Source organism: Calidris pugnax, unplaced genomic scaffold, assembly GCF_001431845.1.
Source record: "Calidris pugnax isolate Ruff unplaced genomic scaffold, ASM143184v1 scaffold81, whole genome shotgun sequence".
Lineage (NCBI taxonomy): Eukaryota > Metazoa > Chordata > Aves > Charadriiformes > Scolopacidae > Calidris > Calidris pugnax.
In genome coordinates this window covers 3,184,024-3,199,329 of record NW_015090880.1, presented here as the reverse complement: position 1 = coordinate 3,199,329, position 15,306 = coordinate 3,184,024, and the positions used below count along the sequence as shown (strand labels likewise).

At 39.4% G+C, this 15,306-nt stretch overlaps 1 protein-coding gene across 1 annotated transcript in view; it reads left to right on the top strand.

The window, feature by feature from the left end:
- CNTN6 (contactin 6) overlaps nt 1–15,306 on the top strand; it is a 156,579-nt gene that overhangs the window by 45,945 nt on the left and 95,328 nt on the right. Inside the window, exon 3 of the mRNA XM_014946604.1 lies at nt 13,051–13,177. Coding sequence (XP_014802090.1) covers nt 13,051–13,177 — 127 coding nt within the window. The remainder of the gene's footprint in view (nt 1–13,050; nt 13,178–15,306) is intronic.

Genomic DNA, 15,306 nt, shown 5'->3' with positions numbered 1-15,306 from the left:
TCCACCTTCCCAGTTTTCCCCAGTTTTCCCAGCCCACTGGCACGGCCAGCAAGGTTTCCACTCCAGGTAGCCCCGGCTGCAAGCCCTGCCGTGGCCACGTTGGCACTGCCTGTTGAACCCTGCCCTTCCTGTCTCTGCTCCAAAGCAGAATTTCGCTGCACAGCCCCATCAACCTGCTTTTTTTTCTCCTTTCAGCTGGGTTTTGTTTAGCTATTTATGCTGTCATTTTTTGGAGAATAGATCGGATAAAGGTCATTTTTTACTTGAATGGAAAAGAACAGTAATTTGACAGCGAGACATTCCCAGCTTGCCGTACATCAGAATTATTGATATTAGTTCCTTTAAAACAGAGACTAGAGACAAAATCTGCCCAAGCAACTCAATTGCTAGCAGTTATTTTCCAAAAAAATGAGCATTTACAAAGTTATGTTTGTGGCTTCTGCTAAATTTGAGGATGCCATTACTGAAAAGACTTTTAACTTCATTTGTGTTTGCTCAGAAAAAGATCATCATGAAGATATTAAATAGTCACAAAAGATGATGGCTTCAAATTGTGTCTTTTGGCTGATCTATAATCATTTGCTTTGGCAATTTTATTCAAGAACATTAGCACTGATCGCTTATGCTGTGTTCCTAATTATTTCTGAAATATTGTGCTGTTGCTCATGCTGAAATGCGTAACGAGCAAAGCGGTAGGTTAGTTCGAAATGCAATATTCTAACTGGTTTTTAATCAATGAGTGATAATGATAGCTTGTGTTTTGACTTTCACTGTTTAATTGCCAGTAATAAAGCAGATCTTAGTTGATGGTATTTAACAGAGTTCAGTTTCATTTATCTCCGTTTATTCTATTTATTTTAAAAGTGCCTGGGAGCTTTCAGGGGTTGACAAAATAACAAAATATACAATGCTAATTATATTTTAGTTGCCTAATATTTTCCACAATGGAGGATGATGATGCCCTTCCATGGGGAGCTATCGCACCTCACTGTTTTCAGCACATTTCTGAAATGCCGGAGGTGTCTAATGGTAAAGCTACGTTCCATGAAATCCCAACAAGATTTTTCTGAGATACAGACTCTTTAAATCACTAGTTCCCTTCTGCTGCTTATGACAGCAGTGATTTTTTTTCTTTTTTTGCCAGGATGCCAAAATAACAATTAAACATAAATATTCTAAGGGTGAGGCAGATCTGGAGGTGATGCTACAGAAAAAATACATCTCATCAAAACAGAAAAAATGACTCTGATTCAAGGTGCATCCAACTGACCACCTGACAGTCAGCCAAAAGCAGACACCCAAAGACCTTAAGAGCCAAGGTGGCATTTAGTTTGAATAATATATTCCCTTTTTCTCTACTTTGACACTCCATGAGCTGAACTGGGGTGACTTTTCTGGTCAGGATGGTGGACACAACCAAGGAAAAACCCCTGGGAACAGAGAAATGTGCCCTAGAGTGCACACCAGGCAGCTGGCCTCTGTTTGTATGTCACTACAAAGGGCTAAGAGGGAAAGGGAAGAGACCCTTCTGCATCACCCCTGAGCTTCTTCACTGGCTAAAAGGCAATTTTGCCATACTCTGCACCTGATTTTTGGTCAAGAAAACCATTTTAAATTTCTTTTTAAGGTTCAAATTTAGTTTCAATCCCCTAAGTCAGTGTCAATATGGTGATGACAAGCATATGCAAATCAGTCAGTCAATACAATAAATAATTCGATAATATCCTGCTTGATTAATCTAATTTAAGCCAGGATCTGCCTTGTGTTTAAAAACTTATAAATACCTCTTGCGTTGCTCTTCAACTACATGTAAGAAAATAAAGACCCTTTTAATCTTGCCTAGTTTGACATTACCTTAATTGCTTAAGATGATTTATTTTCCAAGATTTTACTCCCAAGTTATCAATCATCTGAAGGAAAGAAGTAGGTGGCAGCCTGAAATTTCTATATCAAATCTGCCTGTGTCCTAAGGACTTTTGCCATGATAGTAATTTGGACTCCAAAAATAAATTCTCTCTACATATTTTTCTATCATCTTCATCATCTCTATTATTTCTAAGCACTACTCCAGAATAGAAACCTTTCTATCTACATAGAAAATAATTTCTGATGTCAAGTTCTTACAGCTAGTTCCTGACTAGCTTTATTCATGCCTTTTTTTTAAGCCCTAGTGGGAAAAGCAAGCATCTATGAAGCAGCCATTTCATTCCAGTTATTCAAAGTAAATAAGCAGAATTTAAATAACGTGTACACAGAGCTTGAACATCCACCTGCAATTTAAGTCCCCTGTAATGGTGATTGTATCTAGTTTTCTACAAGGTCTGGGACTCATAATACCGCTAAAACCAAAATACTGCTTCACATTATGACATGTTTCCTACTGAACAGAAATGGGAATTACAAAGTGTGCCCTCTGGAAACAAAAGAGGATCATTTGCTTTAGTATATTCAAACTATTTGCAAACTATTGTTTTTCATCATTTCTCTTTCATTCCAATGTGGCTTGGATTTTGCTACTAAGTATCTGCTTGAAAATAATGCAGCTGTTGTCAATATTCAGTAGATATTGCACACTAAATTGGTGCAGTTTTCAAACACCAAGTATTTAGTAAACCAATTATCATTTATTGCTTAGTAGACACTCAATATAAATAGAAGGGCAAAGAGACATTCTTAGCAGATCTCTTCCCTCTTTCCCTACTCTGTGTATTTACTTGTAAAGATGCATATAACTTTATTTATATACACCTATTTATTTATATACATCTATTTATATACACACATAAGCTTAGGAGAAATACATAGTTCAGTGTTTCACATAGAGATAAGACTAAGAAAAAAAAAAAAAAAGAGTATCAGTTGTTTATACTGTGTTCAGTAGGGGCTGATCCACTGCCCATTGAAGTTCATGAAAGGCTTTCACTGACTTTAAAGCACTAGGGCTCATATTCTCTAGATAGAAAAAGAAAAAAAATTGATGAAGCATAAAACTCTATCTACAACCAGCTACAAAAATCTTCAGAAAACTTAGCATTCATCAGGCTGCTGCATATTTTCTATACTGAAATTACCATCACACTGGGGAAAAAAAAACAACCCAATAACTTCAGTTGGATTTCATCAGTATTTTTCCAACAGATTCCCCAAGTTTTTCTGCCACGGGGCAGGAAGAGAGGGGGGTGCCATGAGAGACAGTAAAGACTTGTGTAAATGAACCTGAGGATTAAAAGGCTTGGTTGTCCCAGATACCTCAGCCAAGAACAGGGGGTGGAGGAATAAGACATTGCAGTCTAACTCCTTGAAACAACTCAGATGCTTTATCCTAACACAGAAAAAGGGAGAGAAGGGAGACAGAGATGTTCCTGCCTCTAGGCTTGCTCAAGATCTAGAGGAAGGAGGCGATGGAGCGATTCCCTTTTGTCTCCTTCTGTCTCCAGAGTCACTGGATGGCAGCGCAGGGCTGCAAGGCAAGACGCTTAATGAAAAGACTGAAATGGGTCTGAAATGGAGCTTAAAGGCTGCAAGAAGTTTTCACAAATCTTTTTTTTTTCCTTTCCATTTTGAGCATAAGCACAACTGTAGCTTGTGATGTTTAGTTAGAGGCTTATTCAAGTCAGTGTTTCACTCTCTCCCCCTCTCTACAGAGCAGCTATCAGTAGTTGCAACTGAATTTTGGAGTCACCACACAAAAACCCAGAGCTCATCAACACTAGAAGTGGCAAAAAATTATCCGAGCTTAATTAGTCACCATCCTCCTAAGACAGTAAAGTGCAGTTGTATTTTGCACCAAAAAAAAAGTTACAGAGAAACAAAGAGCTGGATTTATTTAAGTGGCAGGATATTAAATGATATAGCTGTTATCTTTTCCCGTATTGTAAATTATTGAATTAAGCCTTCAGTCAGTTTGGCAACAGTGCCAAATGAATATTACAACACTACAATGCAGCAAACAGTATCTGTCATCAAATCTAGGTCTCACTTATAACTGAAATTACAGTGAACAAAATGCTTGTGCAGTCGATTGGAAAAGGTTCATTATTATTTATTCATCTTGCCTAGTAACACAAAACTAATGAAATTTCATTGAGAAGAGTGCACGTCAGGATTACTATACATCATAAAGACACATCCCTCTAACTTCATTGTGGATATTTGTCTCTGTAATTAGATGTCTGTTCCACAATAGTTCTGTATCTGAAGGACATGATCAAGTTCATGACATAAAACAAATCACCTGCACAAATGAAAAGGCTGCCTTTATCTCAGCTACATCTTGCAGAATAGCACAAAAGCCTTCAGAAATTCTTACCATAAAGCCAATTAAGTCATGCACAGTTAGTAATTCTAGCATTGTTACTCACATATGTCTTTAATTTTAAATACAATATTACATTACTAATACCATTCACACATTGGGGTATTTGTAGCCCCTATACCTATTCAGGCTATAGTACCTTCACACAGATCTCCACAACGAATTGCTTGTAAATCTGTACTCTTCTGAAGCCAAAAGTGTAAATTAGTGAAGCTCCACTGAAAGCCATCCAGAATGCATCAATTACAAGCAATTTTCCCTCCCTGTAGCTTGAACTTGTGATCTGGAATCTTTAGGGAATAGCTTGTTTTCCTATTGAACGCAGTTAGTATCACGTAATTCTGAAGTTAAGAGTTTGATTGCCACAGTCTGTAGGATATTATGAGAAACATCACATTTTGGCATTTAGAGATCTACCATTAATTATTTTGGAACCAGAACGTGTGTATCTGTTAGATAAAAATGCAGATGGGTAATAAATTCACTGATACCCAATTATATTCACGGAAAGTTAGCTCAAAGTGTTGAAGCAGTTCTGGTTATTGTAATAGAACTGTTGAAAGATGTTTGAAGCATCAGATTTTGACAAAATCTGTTTGTTAATATATATATTTAATTGCAAAAGGCTCATAATTCAAGAATATGTTCGGGTTTACGTAATACATCCTTAAATATTACCTGTGATGTATTACATCCTAGTTTTATATGCTAGAATCTGGTAAGCCTGACAGCTAGATATATTAGTAATTAAAATCATATTTTATGTTTTTATTGTTTGTTTTCACACCCAAGTACTCCAGGAAAATATATATAACCTGAGTGCCTTGCTTGCCACATCAGCCTCACATCACCCTACCTACACCACCACAGAGTTTATGTTTAAATATTAGGAGAAATATTGGGATATTCGACTAATTTTTAAAGGAATAAAATTTAGGGGATACAGAATTGTTTTCATTGAAGACATTTAACATTTTTGTGCCATTTGCCAGGGCTGACGAAGCCCTAACTATTGCAGTCTTGAAAGTTCTGTCTCCAAACTCAAATCCAGATTGTGGGTCTCTGGGTGAGCCCCCAGCAACCTCCACGTACCACGTGTGGGAAGGGGGGACGAAGCTCTTGGGGTGACAGCCCCAACCCCGCTGCTGGGAAATGGCAGGTTCCCAGTTATTCCTCCTTTTATCTGCCCACTCTCACAGAATTTTCCAGTCTGTGAGGGAGCAGCATTGCCAGCCTCCTGTGTCCCAGATGAAAGGGATGCCTTGCTCTGTTGACTGTCATTTTCCAGACAGCTTCATATATAAAACCCAGGCTCGAGCTTCAATTCATTACCTAGAGTTTCTCTGACTTCAGCAGGGCCAGGACTTCACCCTGAGCGTCTCCTCGACGCCCACCTTTCTCCCTACATCAAGAGTTAGCTAAGTGTCTCTCTGGTTTGGGTGTCTGATAACAGAGACAATGTGGAATTTCACCACTACTCCCAATTTGACTTTTTCAATAGAAACTGAAACTTGAAAGGAGCCCTGTGTCCCTGGAGCTCTGTACATCAATGTCTGAAGGGAGAAAACACATGAAAGTTGAAGGCCCTTTGGGAAAATCCTACCGGTTTTAGGTTGCTTCTGCCTGCTCAAGCCTGTAACATCTCTTCTAATCTCCCTCTCTCTGTGTATGTCCCCTGCTTCACTCTGATTGAGAGCCCAATGTTGCTGAGAGGGAGAGGAGGGAAGCCTGCCTCTCACTGCCTCTAGCACTGACAAGTTGGTTTTCTTTTTTCCAGGATGCTTTCATGGCTCTTTTCTACTACTTCTTTTCTCATCTTCTCTTTCAGTGTTAATATCTGATTCCTTGAACTGATGTGTGGTACTTTACACTTTCCTGTTAGCAAACACTGTCTCATCCATTACCTCTCGTTTTTGCATCTGTCATGCTCCTTTTAAAGTCCTTGAGCTGCTTGGTCCAGGCTTTTGATGGGGAATATAATCAGTCCGTTCTGCTTTTGGCATGATTCAATCAAAATCCCTGATGTTATTTGCAGGGAAAGACTCCATCACATTTAAAAATGTGCAGGCCCTATAAATACCGTCTTCCAATTAAAACTCACCAACGTCTTCAGCTGTGAAGAAAATTAAACAGATTTTGAAGTCACTTGGATTTTTCATGTTTTCTACCCATGCTGTCATTATGAGGAGGAAGTCTCTAACTCACCTGTCCCATCCCTTTTGCTAGAACTGACAGGTGTTTTACTATCAACCTGATTTAAAAGAGGCCTCTTAATCAGGTGTCAGCTTTGGCCCATAAAGTCATATTAATGTTTTGGATCAGATATGAGGCTCTATCTAAGGCACATTAAGAAAGATTCATTAGAAACTCACTACCCCTGGAATTTACAGCCTTCCTGGAACTTAATAGCCTGGATAAATTCCTCCTTATCTGGTTTGCTTATGTGAATTATAACAGTTTTGCCTTTAGAAGCTTTTTAGAGTACAGGTTTTACCATTATTCTGGCCTCTTTATTCTTGCAATCTTCAGTAAGATATACTGATATGCTCCATATATATCAGCAGCACAACCCCTCCGTGCCTCCTGCATGAGTCCAAGGGAGGAAAGAACAGCCCTGGTCCATCACTAATTTGGGATTCTTCAATGCAAGACTGTCAGCTACTTGCTCTACAGCACACTGCACAAGTGACTCCTCATCTCTGAGCACAAAACAATGTGGCAAGAGAAATAATCACAAAAACTGGAAAACCTGCAAACTTTGGAGCTCTCAGACCAACAGAACTGTACACTGCTGGTCCTCGAGGAACGAACCCTCTTGGGTTTGTCTACTTGGAGCTGATTCACACCAGCAAATCTAAAGTCTTAAGTGGTCTTTCTCTGCATGATGTTCCTAGGACATTTTCAGTTTCACCAAACAGAATGTATCCGATATCACTGATCAGTTTTGAGTAATAGTAATTACAACACCACTTTGCAAAAAAAAAAAAAAAAAAATAAAAAAAAAAAAGGAAAATTTGTGGTAAAAAAGGATTGAAAAAAAAATTCAGCGGCTCAACGTGCAAGACCCGCAACACCGCAAAGCTGTTTCCAAACAAACCTCCTAAAACCTGGACTTGAGGGGCTGAAATGAGCACTATCAGAGCAGGAGAAACACTTTCCCCCCCGCTGAAAACACATCCTGCCACTCAGCTCAGTCCCTCCCAGCAGCAGCACTTCTCAGCTACCATCCTGTACCTCAGCTGAAAGCAAAGCCAAAGTAACCGAGGCTTAATGAGGTAGGTAATATACCTGCCAAAATGCTAGACACCATTAAAAAAAAAAAAAAAAAAAAAATCATAACAGAAAGGAAAATTTGTGGTAAAAAAGGATTGAAAAAAAAATTCAGCGGCTTTGCAATACTGGTGTACTAAGTTATCTGTACCTGTGTTACAGACTGGGTCTTGGCCAACCTAAATCACTCCCAGGCTGTATTGCCCAGCATTTCCAGTTGAGCAGATACCTCATAAGCAGCTAAATACAAAGCCAGCAAAAGTCGGACAACAGGAAAGACCAGGGAGCAGGATTTGGCTGGAAATGAAGCTGATTAAGTGTGGGCTCCAGATTTGTGTTTTATTCTCCTTGTCTGGATGAGACAGTGCATAAGCATTTAGATATTTATTTTGACTAACCAAAAACTCTTTGACTGCATATGGCATGAATATCATAGCCCAATATAACTAGCCATTGCCCATAAAGCAGTGAGAGGAAAGCACTGTGATATCCTCTGCTGATACATAATTATGAAAAAAATAGGCTTCCCCCTCTCCCATTGGCACTGAGTTAATCTCTGTATTGGCTGAAAACAATATCATATAATGAATAAAGGAATGTTGATTCATTTTCATACTTTAGGTTTGAATTCAGACTAGGATAATTATAGTCTTTATGGAGATCAAACTGATTTGGTATCATAAAGAAATACATTTTAACTCCTTATAAAACATTTCATAACAAGAGTTTGTATTTGCTTTCAAGCACCATGCTGAGGATTCGCACACAAGTTTTACATAGACAAAAATGACACATTTAATCAAATATTCATATACCAATAGATTAGAAAAATCTGAATTATTTAAATCTTAACAAAGTAAGCAGTCCTACAAAGATTCATTTGTCATATGTATCTCTGGAGAAATCATGGTGACTGGTATTGAATCTGGAGAATGGGGGGGGAAATAGATGGCCATTCTCTATACCAAACACAAAAGGATGCATCAGGAAATTAGAAATGACCAGCCTGACCTTTTCTATAAATAAGAGATGGACTCCTAGTACACCATTGGCTCTGAAAATGCACATACTTTCTCCCAAATTTGGTGTTATTCTCTGTTGCAGATCAGGCAGCAAGAAAAGGATATTAAAGAGAAAACAAAATGACAGCACAAAGCCACCTTTCCTAAAATTCATGGACAATATTTTTATGATAGGGACTGCAAGGCATCTGCTGCAGAGGAGCTGTTAAGAGTACATGTAAACTATTGTGTCCTTATTCGACAGAGTAAGGGGTCTGCTGTATTAAGGACACTGAAAGGGGACACAAAACCTAAGATATTCAAAAGTCTGCAAATGACAAATGAGTCTAAATTCAATTTAGAACTCATCACGGGAATTTAATTCCAGATTTACCAAAATATTTACATTTTTACCAGCTAAACCAAGAGGTTTTATGTACACGAGGTAGCTCATCACTGTGTCAATTTCAGGCCCACTCAGCTACATTGATTTTAAAAATGGAACAATGATCCCTAGATCATTTTGGTGCTTTAGAAAAGCTTTTCATTGGCAGTTCTGGGAAGGTAACAAGAATGGATACCAGGCTGATTAACCCAAAAGGGAAGAAAACTCCTGCCAAAAAAAAGACTGGCAAGCCAAACAAACAGTGGAGAAAGTCTTAAAACACGTCAAGGGATTAAAAGTAGAATAGTAGCAGGGAAAGAACCAAATATTATTGAACTATACCCAGCCACCACCTCTGAGAGCCCCTCTGCCTTGCCCCACATAGCTTGCTGAACAAATTGGCTTCACCCCTACTCCCCACAACAAGGACGACTACCATGAGAAACAGAAATAGTTCTGGCTTACTTTGCAGTCATTTGAAAGTATGAAATAAATGAAAAATAATTTGAGGTCTTTGGTCAATAGCAGGAGATGTGTAACCCTTTCTAATCAAAAAGTTGGAACTGTAAGGTATCAGTTATTTATTTTTCCTACAGCATCTTGCTCAATGACTAAAGACCCCTGGAAGAACCACAATAGAAAAAAAAATAAAAATAAAAATTTGAATTTAAGCTCTAGGCAGAGGAAAGGGCTGAAACACATGCTCATTTTTAGGTATTTCAATAACTCCAAAAGCAAACAGCAAAGCCCTGACATGTCTGAAACATACCCGAGTGACAGCTTCTTTCATCGGGTTTGCTTCATATTTTCTGAGGTTTTTATCTGTGTCCACTAGTTACGGATCACTCAGGAAATATTTGGAGTCTACTCTAAGTTCACATATAGTCCACAAAGTTTAACAGAATGAAAAAGTTATGGAAATTGGTACTTTTTATGTGATTTACTGCAGTTTACGGTCTGTTATGTCGCTTATAACATCACATATAATGTTCAGGCAAGTTTAATATTTTGTCTTCAAACCACTAGCTCATCTCAGCTGTTTTACTAGGCTGACTTACTTTATATCCTAACCTGAGAGGATGTATTTCTTCTTTCTAGTATGCCCACGCTATCTCCTTTATAACATGAGATATTCTTAAAATGAGATGTGTCTTCCCAAACAGCTATTGTGGTATAAAACAAATCAATCTTTTTTGACTGCTACTTTGGATTTTACTCCAATTCTCTTGAAGGCTATTCCTCACAGATACTGCTTGTGAAAACACACTCACAGCTGAGCTGACTTTCTGAGTTTCCAAAGGATGTACAATGTAAATCAGGCTAAGGAACACGTAAGAATGGGCAGTAGGAAACTGTCATTATCAGATGCCTTCACTTAAAAAGGTGAAAAGTGCTTAAATATAAAACATTTTCATTTGTTCATTGCTCTCTAGAGTTTTGCCAGATATTCTTTATAACTTTGTTGCATCCCAAGGTTGGTGTGACTCAGGTTTCTGAACTTCTGATGCCAGAATTAAGGTGAAATGACACCAGGAGAGTCCAAACAATGATTAACATTTATTAACCAAGCTAACTTTGCTGAAAGAGAACTGAACTTACGAGGGTGAGCCTTACATCGTGTCATTAAGCCGCCACGCGTAAGATTAAGCTAGTTAAGAAAGAAGGAGAGAAGAGGGGCGAGGGGAAGGAGAGAAAGAGAGATCTCACCTGTCCCGGGTCTAGCTGTGCTCACAAAACGGCGGCTCGAATCCTGGGGGTGCCGTGGGTCGGCCCCTCCTCTGGGTTTATCCGGCAAGCCGGTCTCCTCCCCAGGCCCGCCTTCTCGCCCCTCACGGAAAATAAGTGTCATATGCAGTTCTTTCTGGAACGTTCTAGAAGCCGGCTGGGCCTGGTGGCCACCCCGGAGCGCTGGTCGGGATCCAGCCGCGCCCTGGGCCTCAGGGCCACGCTAGGCCGCAGGGCCGGGGCAGCGGGCTAGGCCGCACTAGGCCGCGAGGGGGCCAGGCTAGGCCGCCACGCTAGGCCGCGGGCGGCGGGCCGGGCCGGGCTGGGCCAGGCCGCACTAGGCCGCGGGAGGGGGCCGGGCCGGGCTGGGCCGCTCCACCCCTCTCATATCTCAGCCTATTCGCTCTTGGTTTTTCGACACTTTTTCACGTTTGAGGCGATTTCTGGTAGTTCGGGTGCCCCCAGCGTTAGATCCTCTGAAGCAGAAAAGCCTGACCACGTTCATCATTGAAAAACAATTCTACTCCAAGAAAGATGGCGTTGTTGACTTTTCTGGCTTAGTTAAAAATAGTTCAGGCATGAAATGAAGATAAAAAAATCAATTATGTTATTTTTAAAAATTAAATGTATTCTTATTACACCAGATAAAAAGTACTCGTGAAATTCCAGGTTTAGGATTCTTAGGAAAACAACAAGTGTCACAAAAAGATGAAAGCTGACAACAATGCTGACCTGGCTTTTTTTTTTTTTAAATTTAGAGGAAATGGATTGAAGTGGTTGGAAAGTAGAAAGGGAGATGAATATGCTTACAGCTGGTGGCAGAGGCAGATGATGTGATTTTTGACGTGCACCCTGTGTGGTTGCTCATGGCCCTGGGTTGACAGGGCCTGGCTGGGGTGAAGCTCGGGGGGGGGCACACTGTGTTAATTAATGCATTGGGACAGCCGAGCATCCCTGGGGATGCAGGAAGAGACTCTGCTGGTGTCAGCAGAGCAAGACCTATTTGTAGCAGTTGAGAAAATCCTCTAGGAGTTACAGAGCTATAGAATAAGAGGGTTGCACTGGGCAGCCTGGGGACTGAAGTGATGCCAGGAGGTGCCTTTGGGAAGTAGGCTGTACCTTCCTTCTCCCGTTGCCAACGAACAGATAAAATACGCAAATAAAATCAGACATGATGACTGCCAACATTTATGTTGCTTCCAGAATACAGCTGTAAAGCAGCTAGGTTTTTTGGGTTAATACCTCTTTTCCCAGCTGTGTAACTCTACTGCAAACTTTGAGTTTCTTGGACTCATGTAGGACATCTGAGAACTGGAGGATGGTCCAGTCGCTAAGGATGTGGGCTCATTTATTTGTTCTGTCACTAGTATTCAGTTATGACCATGAAAAAAATAACTTCATCAAAGTTTTCCTTGCAGGCATCTGTGTAAGATCTCAAGGAAGCAAATGGGGCTCATCTCAGCCCACATTTCTGTTGTCTCCTTGTGTTTATATGCTGTAATTAGAGCCTGTGTGGGTCACCAGGAGGATACAAATTCTAGTGAAAATAATGAATAATCAACCCCTATTTTATGTTACTTCTGTTTTAAAAGGGCTCAAAGCTCAAATGACACGGAAAAAAAAACCCCGAAAAACCAAAGCCAAACCAAAGCCTGAAACCAGGCCAGCTAAAGTATACATGAGCAATAAATCAAAGGATGTGAAGGGTTAGAGGAGAAGGAACTGACAGATTCCCTTCAGCTGAGATGTGATCTTCAGGCCCCCATCACCAGAAAGGGTGGCCAAACAGCAGAGGAAAAGAAGGATCCACCACAATGTACCTCCTGATCTAGAAGCTGTTTGCTGCCCTGCTAGAGGTCTTCTCTGCCCCATGGTGCGTGCTTTCATGGACCAGAGCAAAACATTTCTGGTACCAGAGCTTGGCTGCAGTGAATGAGCTGCTTGTCCTTCAAAGGGTGCTGTGGGGCTGACATGCCACCAGTCGAGCAGGGAGGTAGAAGCACCAAACACAGAAACCCACAACTTCATTCTTTCCTGTTTACAGACACAATCTAAAGCACAAGTATGAGGTAAATGAGGGAGATATAATAGATGGCCATATAGCTTCCATAGCAAATATGCAAAGAAGCTAGTCTTCACTTTCAGTTGCAAAATAAATCACCAGCACCTGGGATATGTGATTTTATTATCAATCAGGCTTGAAATATTTCCTGCTTAATAGCCAAATGTCTGGAGGTGGATTCTCTGCTGAATATAATAGCAGACCTTAACTTTTGACCGAAAGCAAAGGACACTTTTATGTGGAAGGACACGCTAAAGATCTCTAATCCTAAATTATTGTTTTTCTTTCACAGGGGAGGAAACCCTCCATGGCCCTATTTTTATCCAAGAGCCACATGATATCACTTACTCCATGGGCTCAGCAAATCCAGAAATCCTACTGAACTGTACAGCAAAAGGATATCCACTCCCATACTACAGGTGAAGTCAACCTTGGAAAAGTATTGTCTCACTGTTTATCTTTTAATTGTGTTTTAATCAGTAGTACACTGGAATATATATATACCTCAAAATGTGTCGAGCATCCACAGCCAGAGTATACATAGGTGTAGTAAATTTGAGGAATGAAGGAAAAGTATTTTTGCTAGTCTACTATTAAGAAAACTAACACAGGAAAAGAAAGCACATCATTGAAAATTGTCCCCGAAGTATTTTAAAACATACAAAATTACTTCTGAATCCACAGAACAGCTTTGAAAAATGGAAATGCTGCTGTATTTGATAAAACTTTCTGTACATCAATAAATGCACTGAAAGCAAGAGAGCAACATCCGTGCCCATTTCTAATTCTAACATTTCATGTATATATTTATAGTGTTTATTTAGAGAAAAAGCAAGGCACAGCTCTGATACCTAGCTTACAATACTCTGTAGACTCACTTAATAAAACCTTGGTACATAGGACTTTTTGTTTATTCAATAACTATGGACTCATCTTTCAAAACATAGCTTGTTGCACCAAGGATCTGGAAACCTGAGTTGAATAAGAGGAAAAGCCAGAAACCTGGAAAAAAAATGACAGTGTACTTTCTTCAGAAAATAATGGTCTGGGAAAAGGAAAATTAAAAAAAAAAGGAAAAAGAAACATGCAAGACATGAAAGAAAATTGTGTCCTACCAAATGCTTTGACCTTATTTATTCAATAGCTTTTAATTGTTCACACAACAGTTTCCCCTGTATAGTACCACTACTAGTTATCAACTTGGGTTGTTGTACTTCATGTATAAATTTATTTCCAAATACTGTGCTAGTAAAGGAATGTTTTATCTCCTTTTCTACCTTTTTACCTTTTAAAAAGTACATTCTACCTTCTTAAAGTACATCAGCTTCTCTTCCTCTGAGTAGAAATCCTGACCCATTTCCCTTCCCATTTTTGACATGAACACCCACGGATTCACGTCATGAATTTCAAGTCTTTCTGGTTCATCCATCCATCTGCTTCATATCAGTTTGTACAGGCAGGTTCCTCAGAGACCTATTAAAATTGCTGACTCTTGTATTCTATCCATGGACTCTTCACATGGACAGATAGTAGAGAGAGCAGGTTGCATTAGGTGGGAGAGCTATGAAGTCTCCTCCCACCATATATATGATATTCATATTTTCTCTTTTTTTCTACCCATCCATTAATTAGGTTCATTATTTTCTCTGCACTATAAGGACATTTTGCAAATCCTCAATTACTCCAGTAAGACCAGATCAGCATCTGGGGATGACTCCAGAACCATCTAGGTCAATTAGAATTTATCAGACTGTCACTGCTGCTATTACAACCCGGGAGCTTCTCGCCATGACTTGAAAGGAATGGGAAGTCTTCAGCACTTTTCTTTGATTTTACTAGAGCTAATGCCAGTTCTATCAGATAAGGATTGAGCCCATATATTTAAAGTTCCAACAATTTTAGATAAATCAAGGACAGTATGAAATTTTAATCATATCCTTTGTTGAGTGATGGAAAAGAACTGCAAGGACTGTTGCAAGGTTTTTCTTTGATTCAGAAATACAGAACCATTACAACAGGAATAAAGTTATATCCAAGCTAATTTGCTATTTCGCACGTTTTTCATAAATAAATATTCTGATTTATGTTTGGTGCTTAACATTTTCTAAAAGTTTTATTGTATTATGTTGTAGTTGATTGAGCGTTTACCATCTACTAACTAAAGTAACAAATTTTACTTCTTTTTCTGCTTACAGCCTGTCCATAAATGTACCACAGTTCCACAGTTCTCTTCCATTATGTTATTCAGTTCAGTACAGGTTGCCTTCCTCCACACTGAAAAAAACCAAAACAGGAGGCACCTAGAGCCTGCCAAACAAGTGTTTTTTGCAGTATTTTGACATTTCCTGTTTGGTCTCGAGTGCTTGGTTCTGACTCTTTCTCTAAACTTACAGAGTAGTCACGTAATCTGGCATTTTCATGCAAGTTTCAAATCGAGGAATTTTTTTTGCCTCAATAATCTTCAGAGAGAGCAGTCAATTGAACAACTACACAGGAAATCCAAGGACAGCATAAGCAGAATTCATTACAACAGTATTTTAATATTTCA